Below are 20,287 nucleotides of genomic sequence, written 5' to 3'. Positions count from 1 at the left end.
TGATAGCATATGGCATTAAAATCTTTAATCTACATTACTTCCTTTGCCTTGGTCATTTTCATAAGTATTGATAGAAGCATAATATGCTCATATATTAAATGTCTAAAATTTCTAGAAACTTAGGCTACATAAAAATGCAGGTTTATAGGTACTTTTAAATGAAATGTATTGAAATTTTTGAAGTGTTTGAGAACTTTACACTTCAAAATAAATGTATGTCAATATATTAATTGTAGAATATCGCAGCAGATAAAAATGACAAGTAAAATTAAAATATACATTTCTGACATTATAACAAAATATCTAAAATAATTTTGCTGTTGATCCATAATGTTGCTAAGAATTAACTCAATAAAATGTTAACAATGTTTAAAGGCTTTAAATCAGAATGTGTCACATGTTAAAATTTAGGTATAACTTTAACACAGAGTAAAAATTGATTATATAGTTACTGATAACACAAAGACATCATTAAAAATGGCACTGTGAGAAAAATAAGACCAGTTATATTAGTTGAAGAAAGCCTTCAATATTGAACACTATTAAAACAAAACACAATTAATTTTGCCTTTGAAAAACAGAAATTTAGCGTTCCATTAAATAGCACAAGCTTTTGAAAAATAGAGCAAAGCAAGTATTTTATTGCAACCAGTAATAACACAAAAAAGAATATTTCTGATTAACTCGATTTTTTCCCCCTTTTAGATTATGGAATGTGAGCCACCTGAACATCAAAGTGACAACCAGAAAATGATGGGGAAAAAAATGCTTGTGTATCAGATCCCATTCTCTGATTTAATGCCAGATGACCTTAAAATGCACCATCCAGACAGAGAAAAGAAAAGAAAGATCCACAGAAACAGATTCCAATTTGCACAAAAGTTAACATTTTTAGAGTATTTAGTGATAGCAAGATGGATATTCTCAGTAGAAATATACATTTTTCCCCAAAGATCATGTTGAAATCAAGTGGAAAAGACTAGTTGTTTTTTTCTGTAAATATGGCAGTATAGGCCTATGGAAGAAAATTCAGTGTCAACAGGGGAAGGGGACAGTAGCTGACATTGTAGAATCCTGAAAAAGAGCACAAACATACTAGTAAGAAACACTTTCAAATCATGACACGAGAGTGAAGAAATATAAGACGCTCAAGCACATGAGTTATATTTTGAATTTGCAGAAGAGACTAGCATCATTTATGTAGCCACATAAACAGCATTTTCCACCCTCTGAAAACAACTTGTCAATGCAACCAAGCCCAAATTTGCCAAGATTTCCATATATATGAGGATGCATCGCTATAATAAGACAATTTTGTGATTTTTTTTTCTTACATGCTGCTAATCGCCAGGAATGGGATATATATTATAGTGTTGGTCCTTAAATAGAAGTAACCCTTCCCAGGCCTTAAACTCTGTTTTAGAAAATACTACAGTTGCATATTTAGATTACCACTATTCTGACTTATTTTCTTGGTGACAGACACTTATTAACCATTTGAACTTTAGAAGAATAAGAACCTTTTAGTTACTAGAGTGTTTTCAGTCACCATTAAAAGTAGGTAAATAAGTTCTTCAATTCACTTGATGTCCAATTCATCCTTGGAAACAATTTGAGTTTTTGAGAGAAACTATTTTGGATATGTATGTGTGTGTGTATACATATGTATATGTACACATTCCCCCATAAAAGAAAGTTTTGAGTATATAGGAACTCTTAGGAAAACATAAGCTCTTCAATATTTACATTGAGTAGGAACAAAATGAGAGGAAGAACAAACTGACAAATAACCATTTACACAAATACATTCATTTCATAGTGATTCACGAACTTAAATACATTGCGGTATATGTCTTTTATAAATGATAGACGGTTCAAGTTTCTTCGTTACTATTTGCTCTTTTTTCCATGGGTTCTACCTTTCATTTAATCTAAAATTTGGGAAAGCGTCCAGAACAGTGGCTGCACAGTATGTGAAACATAAATGACTTGTTTATATTTCCCTTCCTGCTCTTTCCCATTTCCTTGTGCCCGCCTCCAGTACCCCTCTAGGTATCATCAACTTGAATTCAATTCTAAGCCCTCTTTTTTAAGCTTAAAAGTGTGTCTATCCTTTCCCCCAATCCACTTCTTTTCTTGTTTGCCCTTCTTCTTTTATCTCCTAATGCCCTGTTGATAACATAGAAAAATTAGTAAAAATGCTTCTAAAATCATAATTGGAGAGATAATTGTGGAAGGGAAATGGCCTGAGTTGGAAAAAAAATAGAAAAGTAAAATTGAATTAGGCTAACTATACAAATGAAACGATAAGAGTTATGAGCCGTTTTCAAGCTAATTACTTGGCATCATCCAGTAGATACAATTGATAAATGGATCACTGTATAGATGAGTCATGACCTGGAGGTGAAACGTGTCAGATCAGTGTTGTAAAACGTCTACCAGTGCAAGAGGCAAACATTTTTCTGGGTGGAAACATTTCCAAAAGAAAAATACCCACTCTACTAACCTTATGACTAACTTTGTGACCTTATAGCCCCCTATTTTAATTAGAATTATAGTTCCTGACCTTATACACACTGAGGCTATAGTTTGATTACTGCTGTGCAGAAATCCATAAATTGAGTCAATGTGAACTTCAGAAACAAGAAAAATAAATTCTGTACATCAGTGGAAAACAGAAGGTCAGACAGATTGAGAGCACAATCATTGCTGATTTATAGTGACTACCACGGTGCCTTCCTTTCAGAGCAGTTTGAAACAGAGCATGCATAAACCTCCCGTACTTACTCCCTTCTCCTAATGTGGCACTCTCCTCAGTAATTGGTTTTCCACAGCCCTTTGAAGTGCAAGCCCTCAAGTAGAATTTGTACTTGGTAGTTGCATTGAGGTTCAAGAGACGCCAGCTGGGCTTTGATGGAGTTGTAATGTTGATATCATTTAGCTCTCCGATTTCATCAGTGTCATTTACTGAAGAAAGAAACACGAACATCAACACCTCAGATTTTGTAGTCTTAACAATTCAAGTTATGTTACGCCTTATTTCTGCTTCTGTTTATGCTTGTGGCCTGCCATCTTAATTATTCATAGTTATCAACTCAATTCTATGAGGTAGATAAAATTATGACATATTATCCATGGGTAATTTAAGATCTGGCAAAAATAAACACACTGCCTAGATCTAGAGCCACTAACTGGCAAACTAGGATTTGAATCTCAACCACAGCCTTTTAACTCCAAAGCCCATGCTCTTAATCACTATGCTCAACTGGACAACCACTCCAGCTTTACCATTCCTGTTAACAATCATGAGCTTCCCCCATTGATATATTTTCATTGTATCCTTGACGTGTGTGTGTGTATTAGTCACTTAGCCATGTCCGACTGTCTGAGGCCCCTTGGAGTTAGCCCACCAGACTCCTCTGTCCGTGGGATGTCCCAGGCAAGAACACTGAAGTAGGTTGCCATTTCCTTCTTCAGAGGATCTTCCCAACCCAGTGATTGAACCCAAATCTCCAACATTTCAGGCGGATTCTCTACTATCTGAGCTAAGTACTTTTTCATCTTTTATTGTAAAAATTTGAACAGTGATTTACCAGAGTCTTCTATAGTTTCTGGCTTAATATGTAGCACTGAACGAGTATTCAGCTATAAAGACTCAAGAAACTGATAGATTAATGTATTTTAAAATGTCTACTGTACACGTAGCACTATGTAAAGTGCTGTATGGAAAAATATGATTTAGATAGTGCCTTTCAAAGAACCTGCAGCATAGCAAGATCTTGATATTTGTACAAGAGCACAAAGTGCTATAAAAGTACCAAAAGAATAATCCAATATGAAACTATGTTCAAGACTGTGCAACCATTAGTGGTATTAAAAGGGCTAGAATAAACACTCTTCACATTTGGTCCAAGAGACTATAAAAATATATGTACTCTTTAACTTAAAAATGCCTTCATTGTAGATATAATGCAGTGAGATAAATGGAAATGAAAAATTACTAATCCAAACATAGGAAAGAAGTAAAATAATCACTCTTGGTAGATTACTTAAGAGCACTCCTGTAAATACCACCAAGTCAACTGAAAAACCACCACAATCAATGTAAGAATTCAGCAAAAGTACATGGAGAGCTCTCATATACACACTCAACGACTATTTAGAACATATAGCCACAAAAATAGATAAGCCATTTAAGAATATTTCAATCATTTAACAGCTAAATCAGTATTGATATAAGTCTAGAGATCTCTTCAAGAAAATTAGAGATACCAAGGGAACAATTCATGCCAAGATGGGCACAATAAAGGACAGAAATGGTATGAACCTAACAGAAGCAGAAGATATTAAGAAGAGGTGGCAAGAATACACAGAAGAACTGTACAAAAAAGATCTTCACGACCCAGATAATCACAATGGTGTGATCACTCATCTAGAGCCAGACATCCTGCAAAGTGAAGTCAAGTGGACCTTAGAAAACATCACTACAAACAAAGCTAGTGGAAGTGATGGAATTCCCATTGAGCAATTTCAAATCCTAAAAGATGATGCTGTGGAAGTGCTGCACTCAATATGCCAGTAAGTTTGAAAAATTCAGCAGTGGCCACAGGACTGGAAAAGGTCAGGTTTTATACCAATCCAAAGGAATAACAAAGAATGCTCAAACTATCACACAATTTCACTCATCTCATATGCTAGTAACGTAATGCTCAAAATTCTCCAAGCCAGGCTTTAACAGTATGTGAACTGTGAATTTCCAGATCTTCAAGCTGGGTTTAGGAAAGGCAGAGGAACCAGAGATCAAACAGCCAACATCCATTGGATCATCAAAAAAACAAGAGAGTTCCAGAAGAACATCTATTTCTGCTTTATTGACTACTCCAAAGCCTTTGACTGTGTGGACCATAACAAACTGTGGAAAATTCTGAAAGAAATGGGAATACCAGACCACCTGACCTGCCTCTTGAGAAACCTGTATGCAGGTCGGGAAGCAACAGTTAGAACTGGACATGGAACAACAGACTGGTTCCAAATCAGGAAAAGAGTACGTCAAGGCTGTAAATTGTTACCCTGCTTATTTAACTTATTTGCAGAGTACATCATGAGAAACTCTGGGCTGGATGAAGCACAAACTGGAATCAAGATTGCTGGGAAAAATATCAATAACCTCAGATATGCAGATGACACCACCCTTATGGCAGAAAGTGAAGAGGAACTAAAGAGCCTCTTGATGAAAATAAGAGAGTAGAGGGAAACGTTGGCTTAAAGCTCAACATTCAGAAAACTAAGATCATGGCATCTGGTGCCATCACTTCGTGGCAAATAGATGGGAAAACAGTGAAAACAGTGACAGACAATTTTTTTTGGCTCCAAAATCACTGCAGATGGTGACTGCAGCCATGAAATTAAAAGATGCCTGCTCCTTGGGAATAAAGCTATAACCAACCTAGACAGCATATTAAAAAGCAGAGATATTACTTTGCCAACAAAGGTCCATCTAGTAAATGCTATGGATTTTCTAGTAGTCATGTATGGATGTGAGAGTTGGACTATAAAGAAATTGAGTACCGAAGAATTGATGCTTTTGAACTCTGGTGTTGGAGAAGACTCCTAAGATTCCCTTGAACTGCAAGGGGATCCAACCAGTCCATCCTAAAAGAAATCAGTCCTGAATAGTCATTGGAAGGACAGATACTGAAGCTGAAACTCCAATACTTTGGCCACCTGATCCGAAGAACTGACTCACTGCAAAAACCCTGATGCTGGGAAAGATTGAAGGCAGGAGGAGAAGGGGATGACAGATGATGAGATGGTTGGATGGCATCACCAACTCAATGGACATGAGTTTGGGTAAACTCTGGGAGTTGGTGACGGACAGGAAGGCCTGGCATGCTGCAGTATATCAGGTCGCAAAGAGTTGGACAAGACTGAATGACTGAACTGAATATAAAGTTATTTTATTAAAAGTCCACATATCAAGTAGTACAGTAACCACAGCGATTTTAATATTTCAGCTTTTTCTCTATATATTCTAAGCATTTGTTTTTACAATAAGTTTAGATATTATATACAGATCAACATGAAGGTAGGAATTTATTTAATATTCAGTTTTTCTATTATTAGAATAAAAATAAGATCTATCTTTACCAAATAAAGTTGACACTGAAAAGTTCTCAAGTATTTCTTCAGTGCTTTCTACATGTTTGAAATCCACTTCATGGAATTAAGAGACTTAAAGTCTTCCCTGGTAGCTCAGCTGGTAAAGAATCTGCCTGCAATATGGGAGACTGGGGTTTGATCCCTGAATGGGGAAGATCCCATGGTAAAGGAAATAGCTACTCAGTCCAGTGTTCTGACCTGGAGAATTCCATGGACTATTCCATGGAGTTGCAAAGAATCAGACATGACTGAGCAACTTTCACTTTCAAGAGCTCAGCATCTACAATGACTGAGCTGGGTTTCAATCTTTTTGTAACACTTGTTTTATTGCATGACTCTTTGTAAGTCAACTCTATATACCTCTCATCCATAAAGTAGTGATGGTACATACCTCATAGACTTCCTGTTTTCAGAAAAATGAAGGGAGAGTACTTAATTTTTACTGATCCTGCTAACTAGCCAATACTCAAAAATGCTAAACCGCTGCCTCTGTTAGGGTTATGGCTGTACCTGTTTAATCATAGGTACTCAAAGCAGAACAGAAACTAAAGCTGATACCTGACCTGAACTGCTGCAAGCCTTGAAGGGATTGATGGCAGTTCAGGGTTATGATCCAGTTGACCTAAGCAAGCAGTGTAGACTGGGCTTCCATAGACCTGATGTTTCTGCTGTTTAGGAATTCATGCCTTCTAACTTTAACATTTTCCTATGAGCTCAGTCCCCTAATCTCCATATTGAGCTGATACTTAGATTTGAAGACTGGAACAGATGGGAGGTGCTCTGATTAAAATAATCTGCTTTCATCTAAACATGTTTTTTTTTAATTTATTTTAATTGGAGGCTAATTACATTATTGTATTGGTCTTGCCATACATTGACATGAATCTGTCCCAGGTGTACATAGGTTCCCCATCTTGAACCCCCCTCCCACCTCCCTCCCTATCCCATCCCTCTGGTTCATCCCACTACACCAACCCCGAGCATCCTGTCTCATGCATCAAACTTGGACTGGCGATTTGTTTCACATATGATAATATACATGCTTCAATGCCATTCTCCCAAATCATCCCACCCTCACCCTCTCCCACAGAGTCCCAAAGACTGTTCTATACACCTGTGTCTCTTTTGCTGTCTCATATACAGGGTTATCATTACCATCTTTCTAAATTCCATATATATGCGTTAGTATACTGTATTGGTGTTTTTCTTTCTGGTTTACTTCACTCTGTATAATAGGCTCCAGTTTCATCCACCTCATTAGAACTGATTCAAATGTATTCTTTTTAATGGCTGAGTAGTACTCCATTGTGTAAATGTACCACAGCTTTCTTGCACAACAGCATATGGGGAGAGCCTGTGTGGCCTCACTGTGACATGACTAGCAGTGGGCTACAGAAGGAGGAGTCTACTGATACAACTATATGCAGAGTTGAGACTGGAAACGTGCCTCGAGACAGAAGAGGCAGGGTAGGGTGGAAGTCAGTGTGTTCTGAATCTCCACTACATCATGTCTTTTTCTGTTTACAATTTTTAAATTTAACTGACTTAAACTAAAAATTGAAACACACTATTCACCCATTTCTCCTAGCCCTCCCCAACTTCCAAGTCTGGGGCCACCACCACCAATCTATTCTCTATCCACCACATCATTTACTAACTTTTTTCTTTGCCTATTTCCTAATTCTCAAGGTATCTTATATATATATATATATATATATATATATATGAGTGTGTGCGTGCTCAATCGTGTCTGACACTTTGTGATCCTCAGGACTAAAGCCCGCCATGCTCCTCTGTCCATAGGAGTCTCTAGGCAACAATGCTAGAGTGGGTTGCCATTTCCTTCTCCAGGGGATCTACCCAACCCAGGGATCAAACTTGTGTCTCCTACGTCTCCTGAATTATCCCTGAGGGCAAACCTTTCTGTTAAGGACTAGATTGTAAATATTTTAGCCTTCGTGGGCTATGTGATCTCTGTTGCAGCTACTCAGCTCTGCCACTGTAGTAAGAAAGCAGTTATAGACAAATGTAAGTTAGTGGACATGGCCATGTTGCCATAAAACTTGTAAGAATAGGCAGCAGGCTCAATTTGATTTGCAAGCCAGTTTACAAACCCCTGTGCTATAAGTAAATATGCCAGCCTACAAAGCATGAATTAGATTCTCAGCATGGGAAACCACATACTCAACCAAAAAAAAATGAAACATTAATAGGCAAATCTAATTCAAATATGTACTCACTTATCTGGTACTGCAATAGATACCCAGTTAAGTTTCCATTCAATTTTTTGGGTAGCCCCCAGGACAAAGTGGCACTGTCTTTATCAACTTTGATGACTTTGAGAAAAGTTGGTTGTTCAGGTACTGGAAAACACAAAACCAACAATAGACACTCCAATCAGTAAATTTCTTTAAAAAATTATGTTTTTTTTTCTTTTTATTAAATTGAGGAGCTAACTCATATGACATATGTACAACCTAACTACTAATAAGGGAGGAAATGTTTTGACCACTGCGATATTTGTTATTTTAAATTGTTATTTATAAACTAGATATTAATCCTAAACTGTCTCACCTCCTTCAGGTGTTTGAAATATAAAAGGCTCACTCTCTGGACCAGCTCCTTTGGAATTATAGGCTAAGACTGTTAAGTGAAATTCACTAAAGGCTTCCAGAGAAGGAACCATTCCATAGTTTCTTTGTCCTGAAAATCTCAGAATGTTTACTTCTTTGGGATGTGTCCTTCCATCCAACAGGCTTTTTGTCTTCCACCAGTTTACCTGCAATGAGAATAGGAACCCTTTAACATATCACTAACTCAATGGACATGAATGTGAAGGACAGAGAAACCTGGCGTGCTGTAGTCCATGGGGTAACAAAGAGTTGGACACGACTCAGGGACTGAACAACAGCGTTATCCACCAGTGATAGAAGATTTCTCTTTCAGCTTCTGAAATCAGTCTTATTTACAGGAAATATATTAATTTAACAATGAGAAGAAGAAAAGCTATGATAAAAACCTGATATCCTTTCAGATGTCCGTGTACTCTTTCCTTTGGAATTGTTGACCAGGTAACTTTAACTAATGTGCTGTTTATAACATCCACCCCTTGGATCACTGGAGCTGTATCAGGATCTGTTGGGCACATAAGAAGGATTAGCTTTCAAATAATCCAAACACGATTCTTAGGATCCTTTTCTAAAGGTGATCCTTCATTTTTTTTTTTTTTAATCTGAGGAAAGCACTTTTCTCAAATCAATTTCAAATGGAATGAAGAGAGTTTCTCATTACAGAAGAGTTTCAGGGCCCCAATATTAATAGGTTTCTAGAGAAGAGGAGGGCCTGTACCACACTGAGAAAAACCCTTGTCCAGATGGATATGGTGTTAGCAAGGTGACTGAAAACAGTGGACAATGAAATCCTCTGCCTTGGAAACACGTGAACTAGACTAATACCATAACTCAAATGACTTGGGAGTTTGATGAATATGAATGACATTAATTGAGCATATTCTGTGTGTCAGACACCGTTCTGAGAGCCTATCCAGGATTGGCTCACATAATCCTCAGAACAGTCCCATAAAATGGTATTATTATTATCCCCATTCTACAGGGGAGCTAACTACAGAGAAGTAAACCAAACCCACCGCAGTCAAGACTAACGTATGAGTCCCAGTGAGGAGACCTGAGTAGTGGAAACAGAGAGAGTGGCAGTGAAGTCGCTCAGTTGTGTCCACTCTTTGTGACCCCATGGACTGTAGGAGCCTACTATGCTCCTCTGTCCATGGGATTTTCCAGGCAAGAGTACTGGAGTGGGTTAGCCATTGCCTTCTCCAGAGGATCTTCCTGACTCAGGGATTGAACCTGGGTCTCCCGCATTGTAGGCAGACGCTTTACCGTCTGAGCCACCAGGGAAGTCCTAGTGAGAACACAGATAGCAGGTAAATAAGGAGCTAGTCATTTCACATTCCTGCCCTTCTTCTCTTCTGGGATCAAAATATTACTTTGGATACTGTAAGAACAATGAGAATAATGCCTACTATCTAGTTATTTGCAATGCAGTGTCTTTCCTTTTTCCAAAAATTTATTTGCAGCAGTTCTTATGGTATAAATACCTAATAATAAAATCATGTCATTAGTACCTCAAGATTCTGCGTGTGATTCTATACGGAAATCTGGGTCTGCACCTCACTTTCCTTAGGAAGGCTCCAGCCCTGAGGCCAGGGTGTGACAGCAGGCAGCTGTTAGGAGGTCCTTGACAGGTAAGGGCACATGACTGGACATCTTCTAAGAGTCATGCTGCTGAACTGTGAGTACTGATGGTTCCAGTCTTTGATGTTCATTATGGAAGTAGTTTTTGTGGGGAAACTGAATAAAATTAAACCTTTCAATGTTCCTCACCACCATCCTGACAACTCTCCCGCAGTCAGCTCTAAAGTAGAAACCATGTGTTCAATTTCTTTTTATCTCCCACTCTAAGTATAGCCTCTTTGCATGCAGTACTTGCTCAAAAATGCTCCTCGACAGGGGTGCCATCTACTTGAGAGAAGCTATGCTAGAAGTGGTGGGTGTCAGTTGCATCACTTACAGTCTTCTCCAGAATAGAGGATCACTGCCTGTGGCTCAGGGCCAGAGCCCAGGTGATTGATGGCTTGGACCTGGACATCGTACGGCGCATAGACCGCAGGTGTCATCACCCTCAGGGTGTGGTTGGTGACTGTCTCTTCCTCCCACTCCACTGGGGCTCCCTGTGGCTTCCAGGTCACTCTGTACTCCAGTCCGGGTCCATTCTGCTCCATGGCTTTCAAAGGCTAAAAACAGAAGGTCGGCATGATCACAGATATGCTGAGTCAGGGGGCAGAGAAGCCACCCTAAATGGTACAAGAAATGTGGCAAAAAAGGGATCATTTTGTTGAGCTCTTTAATCCCCCTCTTTGGTTTGGAAATGCTCGTGAAAAGTTTTGTCATTCTGTTCATTTAAGCTTGAGAGTTACTCCTTCCCCTCTCCAAATAGAAAGAATCCCACAATTTAGATGTCTGGATTATGCCCTTGTGGTTAATTCTAACTGTTCATATATGAAAGAATTTACTAAGAAATTCCATAGAAGGTTTTAGCTTTTCTTCACACTTTCTTCTATATTCTAATTTGTTCATTCCTAAAGAACTGCAGAAATGAAAAGGACATGGCTATGAGTTCCCTAAGTATAGTGTCAGTCACTCTTTGCAACCCCAGGGACTGTAGCCTGCCAGGCTCCTCTGTCCATGGAGTTCTCCAGGCAAGAATACTGGAGTGGGTTGCCATTTTCTACTCCAGAATCCCTAAATGTAAATGGGATTTTTTTCATGGCTTTTCAGTCAAAACTCCTTCCATCTGACTCCATCCATTATCCCCCATCTTCCTTCCAAGAGAAGAGAGAGAGCAAGTAAATATTTTTGGATAATATGTATTTGTGTGCATTAGTACCAAGAAGATGTAGCTCCTCTTTATAATACAATAGTTCCCAGCTCCTTGCCCATTCTGTTTCTATCTCTTTGACGAGAAAGCGCTCCCCATCCTCCAGTTTATTTTGCTGTAGGAATATTTACTGGAGGAATTTCTCGAATAGGAGATTGGTTATTTCCACTCTAGCTTTTAATTAAATAGTACTTTAATTAAAAAACATTAATGTGATTTAAACCATCTGTTTAATATCACAAAAATGGGAATATGCATTTAAATTAATCAATTATATACAATACATAAAAATTTGATTTTAGCCATAGGTTTATAAGGGTCACTTATATAACTGATAATTTTGTCTGTATATGCTGCTGCTGCTGCTGCTGCTGAGTCACTTCAGTCGTGTCCAACTCTGTGTGACCCCATAGACGGCAGCCCATCAGGCTCCCCCGTCCCTGGGATTCTCCAGGCAAGAACACTGGAGGTCTGTATATGCAAGTGATTCAATAACCATATGTAATGTTTTTATAGAATCTGCAATACTTCTTGACTCAGATTAATTTATAAGTACTTAATAGAGGGACTGGATGGAATAAAGTTAAAATAACAGCAGTGTATCAGCACAGTAATTTCAAGTCGGGTGCTTATTCTAGGGTTAATAGTTAAATTCTCTAAGAGGAAAAAATATGAAATCAAAAGCTTTCTAAGATTTTCACAGTCATTGTTTATATTTTGCTTTCCAGCTTTTGCTCCAAGATATTTCCTACTCTCGTATAGATAAACTTATCAGAGGCTGTCACACTGCCCAGATAAGTCAGGCCACAAGCTTTTAGTTCCATTCTACAATCTGGAATTACAATTACCTTCAGTCCCAACTGACAATAATATGTACAAATACTATTATTCAGTTTATGCATGTTTTGCTTCAAGAAAAATAGCTGCATTTGATAAAGTTCTTTGAAAAATTTTAAAACAAACTGTGCCACCCTAGTGTTAAGAAGAAAAAAAAAACACTGTTAAGAAAAAATCTTACCTAAATCGCCAGCCTCCTTGGTGCCTAGACTCCCAAAGAAACTGCAGGAATACTTCGTATTTGGCTTTCAGACAGTGGACAACATAAACCTCAACAAATTCACAAATAGATCCCAAACAAAGATAACAAACCACAGTAGCCAGGGCTGTGGGGTGGGAGCGGGGTAGATCACCGGCATTCCTTCCCCTCATGCAGCTGCTCTTAAGAAAGGCATCTCTATAAAAGAGGTTCTGAATTTGATGTCTAGGCATCTCTAGATGGGGTCTGTGGATGCCCTTCAAAGGATCTGAAAACCCATGGAACTGCTAGCGAAATTTTCTACGTATAATTACTTAGAACAAAACTGAACTTCTATCGTATTTTCAAAGAGATCTATGAACAAAGCAAGGTTATACTGACTAGAAACTGGACAGATTTTTTTGTACTGCCTAAGTTCATTTTAAAGCTGGTGCTTTTCTGATTACCACTGTAGTAGAAATAATAAGTCCTACAACCTTTAGAGGGCTTAAACCACTTGGATGTGATCATATAACCAGGTAATTGGAGAAGTTGCTATTTCCCAAACATTAATGAAATGGGTTTTTGTTTGTTTTGATCATTTTCTGGAATCTGTGAGATTAGATATTTGCTATTTTATTGAAGTTCAAATGTAACATAAATACATTAATACTTAAGAATAAACTCATCATTATCTTAGAAGATAATGTTAACTAAAAAGAGTAGTTTCATCGTTGTTAAAATTTAATGTCACTTAAAAAAGTGAGTCCTTAATATTTAATGTGCCAAATTTATAAAGATACTGTATATACAATAGAACATGAGTTAGATAACTGAAATCCATTTTGACTGTAAAATAAGGTTCACCTATCGATGAGTAAATGCACATTCACTAATAAGTTACAAATAAAAGTTTGAATATTATTTTTATCCATTTAATGTTTCATAATGATATTATTTTATTTCTCCTGTATTTGCCTATTGTCTGTCCCTCCAACTAGATTATACATTCAGGAAAACAAAGAGTATTTTTGACTGCCATATATAAACCAAGGACCTCATAATACTTTTATTCATAGCTAATGCTAAAAATAAAACAAAAACCAAAAGAGAATTAGGGACAACCAGTCTGTTCCTATGTAATCCTTTAGTGAAAGATCAACATTTTCTTCCTTTTTTTTTTTTTAGACAAACTGCTCCTCTCTGATCATTATCTTGCAGATAGGAATTATTTCATAAGTCAGTCTTTAGAGGGGATCTGGTAATCAATTTATACTGTGTGCTTGTCAACTTGGGGAAATAGCTGTCATTTAACTCCAGTTTACAAGATAATTCATGCAAAAGAATAACTGATGAGTAAATGTTAACTTCACTGGTTATGCTTATAGTTATTAGGCCTCTGACATTTCAAAATGACATGGAACACAATGGAATATATTATGAAGGTAATTGTCAGCTTAATTCCAAATCTCTATTTCCTTCCTCTGGTCAGTTAATTACTAAATTACATGTCATTTACTTTTCAAAGACAAACTGTAAACACTTTCATAGCTTAATCCCATTCTTCCAAGAAGAGAGCACTAGTAATTAGTCTTGTGTATCTTTGGGGGTGGGGACAGAGTGATTTATGAATAGGATGATCAGTAGGAAGGACTGCAGATCCCAGCTCGCTCTTCATTACTGACTCAGGGCATGCATCTGGGTAAGATCACAAAACTGTAGCCCCAGCTTCTCTGCACTAAATGTAATGCTGACAGCATGGAGCTACTAGAGCCCTCCCAGAGGAGTAGTGACAATTAATGAACTAATGTTAGTGGAAAATGGTGCACTTCTCTGAGGAAGTGACCTGATAATTATACACTATTATTGTCATCTAATCCAGTTATATCATCTATCTAATAGAAATTTCTATGGAACTTAAAATAGATACTCCAAAAGGATAAGATGCTAATGTAATTTTAAATGTGGTAGTAGCTATTTGTGGCCATATATTCAAGAAAATAATACTATTCTTGATTATATTTAACTTCTGTATATTGCCAATTATTTTTCAAATTTTAAGTTTGCAAAGCTTACTCTCACTGAAATGGGAATAAAGGTTTAGTTTTACATAAAAATATTGACTACATATTTTGTAGGTATGGTCAATGTTATAAGACCAATCAATGATGAAGAAAAAAGGAAATCAAACTTTGTACATTCTAAAATTCTTCCAAAAATCACATCTGGAATGAGTTGTGGAAATAAATTAATACATTCCAGAATACATTAAAAAATGTTTGTAAAATTCAGTGACTTCAATATCAGAAATCTGTTATTACTTAGAATCGCTAAATGGTAACCTACTTTCAAGTAAGTTAAAATACTTGTTCATGAAACATGTCAAAATAGAGGAGAGAAAAAGTTTTCCACTGTTACAGAAGAAATTTAGAAATGGCATTAAAAAAATTAAAGGATTCTGAGCAGATACAAACTTTTGTGCAAAATTCAAAAAGGAAAGTAGAGTTTGAAGTTCAAAGATATTCATGTGGAAATCCTAGTTTTGTTGATTTCTAATTGTATGGTGATGGACCAGTCAACGGGTCATGGACCCGTTTCTGTATCTAGGACACAGTATTAACGATGCTCTCTTGACAACATTGGTCTCAGAATTTGATATGAGTACACAGAATGCCTAATAGTAAGTTGTGACTGTTCCTTAGGGGTCATACTTTTGATATGCTTAATCTTTATTGGCCATGTGACAAAAGACAGTGAAAGATTATCAGTAGGTTTTTTTTTTTTTGAATGGGAAAGGATTAAGAATATTGGTAATAAAGATATTAGGAATCATAAACTTTGGGGGATGGATTATAATGAAATCAGCCTGTACAAACTTTCTTAAATTATCGACCACAGTTAAACTCTATTTTACAGCATTCTAATCACGATGACTTTTTAAAATATATAAATAAAATATATTTATAAAATATATAAATAGTATTCATCTGTTCTTAAAAGATATTGTTTTATCATTATATTTAGGATGTGGACCTAAAAAAAGTAAAAAGAACACAAAAGTAATAAGTAAAACAAAAAGAATCCTCACCTCCCATTTGATAATCATTTCCTTGGGTTGAGAAGCTTGAACTCTTATGTTTTGTGGATTCTTGTCTGGAGCTGAAAAATTATAAATATTAAAATTACTTTTCCCCATTGTATGATCTATAGACATATCATCCCTCTGTGCATAAAAAACAATTTTTACATAACTTTTATTATATTTATTTATATCTGGCCCAGTTTGTAAAAAGATTCACAGCACTTTTATATAATGATTTTAGAATGTACATATTTCACACATTATATTTATATATATTATGAAATGATCACAATAGTTAACACATCTCACCTTACATAAAGCATCTTTTACATATATATATATTGAATAAAATCATGTTCATGGAGTGATATAATTATTATTCATTGGAGAATAAAAGGTTTACTTTATCTGTCTTCATTTTAAGCCTGCTTTTAAAATTCTAAACACACTATTTAAATATACATTTTAGTTTTAAGTCTGCTTTACTTTTTCTTTTAGAATTATTGTTAGAAATGTGATATGAAAGTTTGTCTCTACGTGAATAAAATTAAAGGTCACATATTAACATCAACAGCTAAGTTTTAGGGACATCAAATAGGAAACAGCAGGTAATGTCCCCATGAAATATATTTGGATGAATCTATTTTATAAGAAGGGTGAAGGATGCAGTTTAGTGCCAAGATGAACTTATACTAAAATCATACAAGTACCTGATTATTATCTCTGCTTATACTTTCTCAATCCCCAAAGGGAATTATATCCTAACATATTTATTTCAGACAGAGAGGGAAAAAAAAAACATGCTAATACCACACTGCTAATCATTTCCAATTCAGTAATACAAATTTCAGCTCTATCAATATTTTGCTTTATTGGTTTATAACATTATATAGGGCTCATGTTTAAAATATTATATTTTGAATTCTGTATATACTACAGCATGTTGGTTCTTGAGAATTGTTTTAAAGCATCTTGTGATTTTAGATAGATATTAGATATCTAGCTATTGAGATAACAAAAAATACACAAAATTACATTACATGCAGTAAAAATTGAATGCACTATCTATAACGTCAAGAGTTTTACTTCAGAAAGTTGAAATGAGGAGAAAAAAGAGAAAGTTGACTTTAATACATACTGAACTTTAGTTTACAACTTATTTATGATACCTGATTTTAACATAATACTCAGCTATCAGAAATTGCTCAGAATAATGCTTGTTCATGTACCTCAAATATTTATATACAACTTACAAGACTGATGTCCTTTGACTATTTTCCGTGTTGTTAGTTCTCTACTGGAGGAAATCTAAAATCCTATACCATGTCATCAATCCTTTTTTAAAAAAGATGTTCAAGGATGCAGCAAACTAAAATATGTTGTTAGAAATTTGAGGTGTGAGCGCCCATACCTGCTGGGGGTGTTTCATGATGGCCTGATGGGTGGCTAGGCTGGCTTCTCCCAACTTCATTCATGGCTATGACCCTGAACTGGTATCTCACATATGGAGCCAAAGACAGCACAACTGTTGTTTCCTTTCCTTGGACTCGAGTCAATTCTTCCCACCTTCCAGGCTCCTCTTTGTTTCCTTCAAATTCTACAATATACTCTGGCATTAGGAACACAGAAAAACACATTAGAAAAGACTGAGAATGTTTGTTATACTAAAGTTTATATATAATATTAAATGTTTTAAAGGATGTTTTATGGATAAGCCACTCATGCACCAATGGCTTTAATATTAATTTTAACTCTGGAGAGCACAGCTACCCCAAGTCTTCCCTACCGCTGATATTGCTATTGTGGTCATCTCCAGCCTCCCACGTCAGTCGGACACTTCTGTTTTGTCTTTCCGACAAGTGAAGGTTTTCTGGGGGATCTGGAACATCTGATTAATAATGAAAAATAAAGGTAAGGAGAAAGCAGATCATTGTCTTCTCAATCACACTTTCTCACTCAGGCACACTGCAATCCCCTGCTTCCCCTCCATGCCCCTGCCTCCACTCTGACCTGTCAAATCTCACCTGACCTTCTGGTTCTATTTCAAATGCAAGTTCATCCACATCTGTTCCCAACTATAAGTATTACCTCCCTTTACTGTGACTAATACAGCTCATACTCTTATTTATATGCTTGGTTCATCTCTTGTATGGGACTGAACAGATCTTCCAGAGTAGTAACCATACTTTATTCATCTTTACATCCCCAGTGCCTAGTACATAAATGTTTTGTGACTAAGTAAACAGTGTATTATCACTTAAATCATGCATGTAATTATCATATTAGAATGATAAACTTAGGTCCTATACGTACAGGAAAATAAGAACATGAATTTAGGCTCTCTTTTCGACATGCTTTGGATTTTTCATTTATAGCAATGAATTATCAGTATATCATACCTGGACTTCTAAAAAAGAATAGGAAAGGGACTTGTATTGGAAGAAGATATTGAGCTGATAAATGTTGTGACAGAGAATAGAAACCTGAGTAGGCAATGACACATTTTAAGCGCGTTAAAGTACATGGAAATTTCTGGTACTTTAAACATAAAAGGAACAGTAAAAGAAAAAAAAAATTGTATCACTAATGCTCCTGACTTCTAAAATTTGGTTTCACCTCTCTCGTGAATTCAAGTACACATTTTTTCAGAGAAGACAATCAAAGTCATATCTAATGACACCTTCTTAGGTGAGCTTTTTTCTCCAAGTGGGGAAAAAACATCCATTATCCCTGTATTTAACAACTGTTGGGAATTTATACTGACAAACATTGTTTTCACTTCAGAAGACAGCAAGTTTATTTTTAAAATATGGTCAGTGACTACGTTCACACTGTAGAATCCTAAATGATAATTCACTATGCTGCTGCTACTGCTAAGTCACTTCAGTCATGTCCGACTCTGTGTGACCCCATAGACGGAAGCCCACCAGGCTCCCCCGTCCCTGGGATTCTCCAAGCAAGAACCCTGGAGTGGGTTGCCATTAGAGCCCTAAATAAGAATTTATTTCCTCCACAGGCTTGAGGATACCTGAACTCAGAGAACTTAAGCTTCTCTTCAGCATTAACTAAGTCTACTACTTCTCAAATTTCTTGAAACAACCAGTGCAGCCTGTTTTGTCTGACACTAAAATCTGCTCTTTCTGAGAATCACATGGAACTATGATAGATGAACTGCAATCGAGACCTCAAAGAATGTTGCTCTTCAAGGATGCTTCTGGCAGGGCTTTTGAAAGTAACTTCTGATTGAAAAGGGTCAACGATATGCTTTAAAACACTATTTTAAGCAAGGTGAAAAGACAGCCTTCAGAATGGGAGAAAATAATAGCAAATGAAGCAACTGATAAAGGATTAATCTCAAAAATATACAAGCAACTCCTGCAGCTCAATTCCAGAAAAATAAACGACCCAATCAAAAAATGGGCCAAAGAAAGAAACAGACATTTCTCCAAAGAACACATATAGATGGCTAACAAACACATGAAAAAATGCTCAACATCACTCATAATCAGAGAAATGTAAATCAAAACCACAATGAGGTACCATCTCATGCCAGTCAGAATGGCTGCTATCGCAACGTCTACAAGCAATAAATGCTGGAGAGGGTATGGAGAGAAGGGAACCCTCTCACACTGTTGGTGGGAATGCAAACTAGTACAGCCACTATGGAGAACAGTGTGGAGATTCCTTAAAAAACTGGAAACTGCCATATGACCCAGCAATCCCACTGCTGGGCATACACACTAAGGAAACCAGAATTGAAAAAGACATGTGTACCCCAACGTTCATCGCATCACTGTTTATAATAGCCAGGACATGGAAGGAACCTAGATGTCCATCAGCAGACGAATGGATAAGAAGGCTGTGGTACATTTACACAATAGAGTATGGAGAAGGCAATGGCACCCCACTCCAGTACTCTTGCCAGGAAAATCCCATGGGTGGAGGAGCCTGGTGGGCTGCAGTCCATGGGGTTGCTAAGAGTCGGACACGACTGAGCGACTTCACTTTCACTTTTCACTCTCATGCATTGGAGAAGGAAATGGCAACCCACTCCAGTGTTCTTGCCTGGAGAATCCCAGGGATGGGGGAGCCTGGTGGGCTGCTGTCCATGGGGTTGTACAGATTGAAGCGACTTAGCAGCAGCAGCAGTCATTAAAAAGAACACATTTGAATCAGTTCTAATGAGGTGGATGAAACTGGAGCCTATTATACAGAGTGAAGTAAGCCAGAAAGAAAAATACCAATACAGTATACTAACGCATATATATGGAATTTAGAAAGATGGTAACGATAACCTTGTATGCGAGACAACAAAAGAGACACAGGTGTATAGAACAGTCTTTGGGACTCTGTGTGAGAGGGCGAGGGTGGGATGATTTGGGAGAATGGCATTGAAACATGGTATTATCATATGTGAAACGAATCGCCAGTCCAGGTTCGATGCATGATACAGGATGCTTAGGGCTGGTGTAGTGGGATGAACCAGAGGGATGGGATAGGGAGGGAGGTGGGAGGGGGTTCAAGATGGGGAACACATGTACACCTGGGGCGGATTCATGTCAATGTATCGCAAAACC

The 20,287-nt window shown here is 37.0% G+C and overlaps 1 protein-coding gene across 4 annotated transcripts in view; it reads right to left on the bottom strand.

Moving 5' to 3' along the window:
• Positions 1-20,287, bottom strand: part of CHL1 (cell adhesion molecule L1 like) — a 232,825-nt gene that overhangs the window by 9,549 nt on the left and 202,989 nt on the right. For all 4 annotated transcript variants that reach the window (XM_055414340.2, XM_055414348.2, XM_055414345.2 and 1 more), the window contains 8 exons: positions 17,497-17,598; positions 17,122-17,319; positions 15,717-15,787; positions 10,747-10,969; positions 9,179-9,294; positions 8,734-8,938; positions 8,400-8,522; positions 2,788-2,967 (listed from right to left, as the gene is read on the bottom strand). In XM_055414340.2, the coding sequence (XP_055270315.2) occupies positions 2,788-2,967; positions 8,400-8,522; positions 8,734-8,938; positions 9,179-9,294; positions 10,747-10,969; positions 15,717-15,787; positions 17,122-17,319; positions 17,497-17,598 (1,218 nt within the window). The remainder of the gene's footprint in view (positions 1-2,787; positions 2,968-8,399; positions 8,523-8,733; positions 8,939-9,178; positions 9,295-10,746; positions 10,970-15,716; positions 15,788-17,121; positions 17,320-17,496; positions 17,599-20,287) is intronic.

This window comes from Moschus berezovskii, chromosome 24, assembly GCF_049115385.1.
Source record: "Moschus berezovskii isolate FMDL1 chromosome 24, NW_MosBer_1.0, whole genome shotgun sequence".
Classification (NCBI taxonomy): Eukaryota; Metazoa; Chordata; class Mammalia; order Artiodactyla; family Moschidae; genus Moschus; species Moschus berezovskii.
Note: the sequence above shows the minus strand (reverse complement) of the source record. Positions and strands in the feature narration are given on the sequence as shown.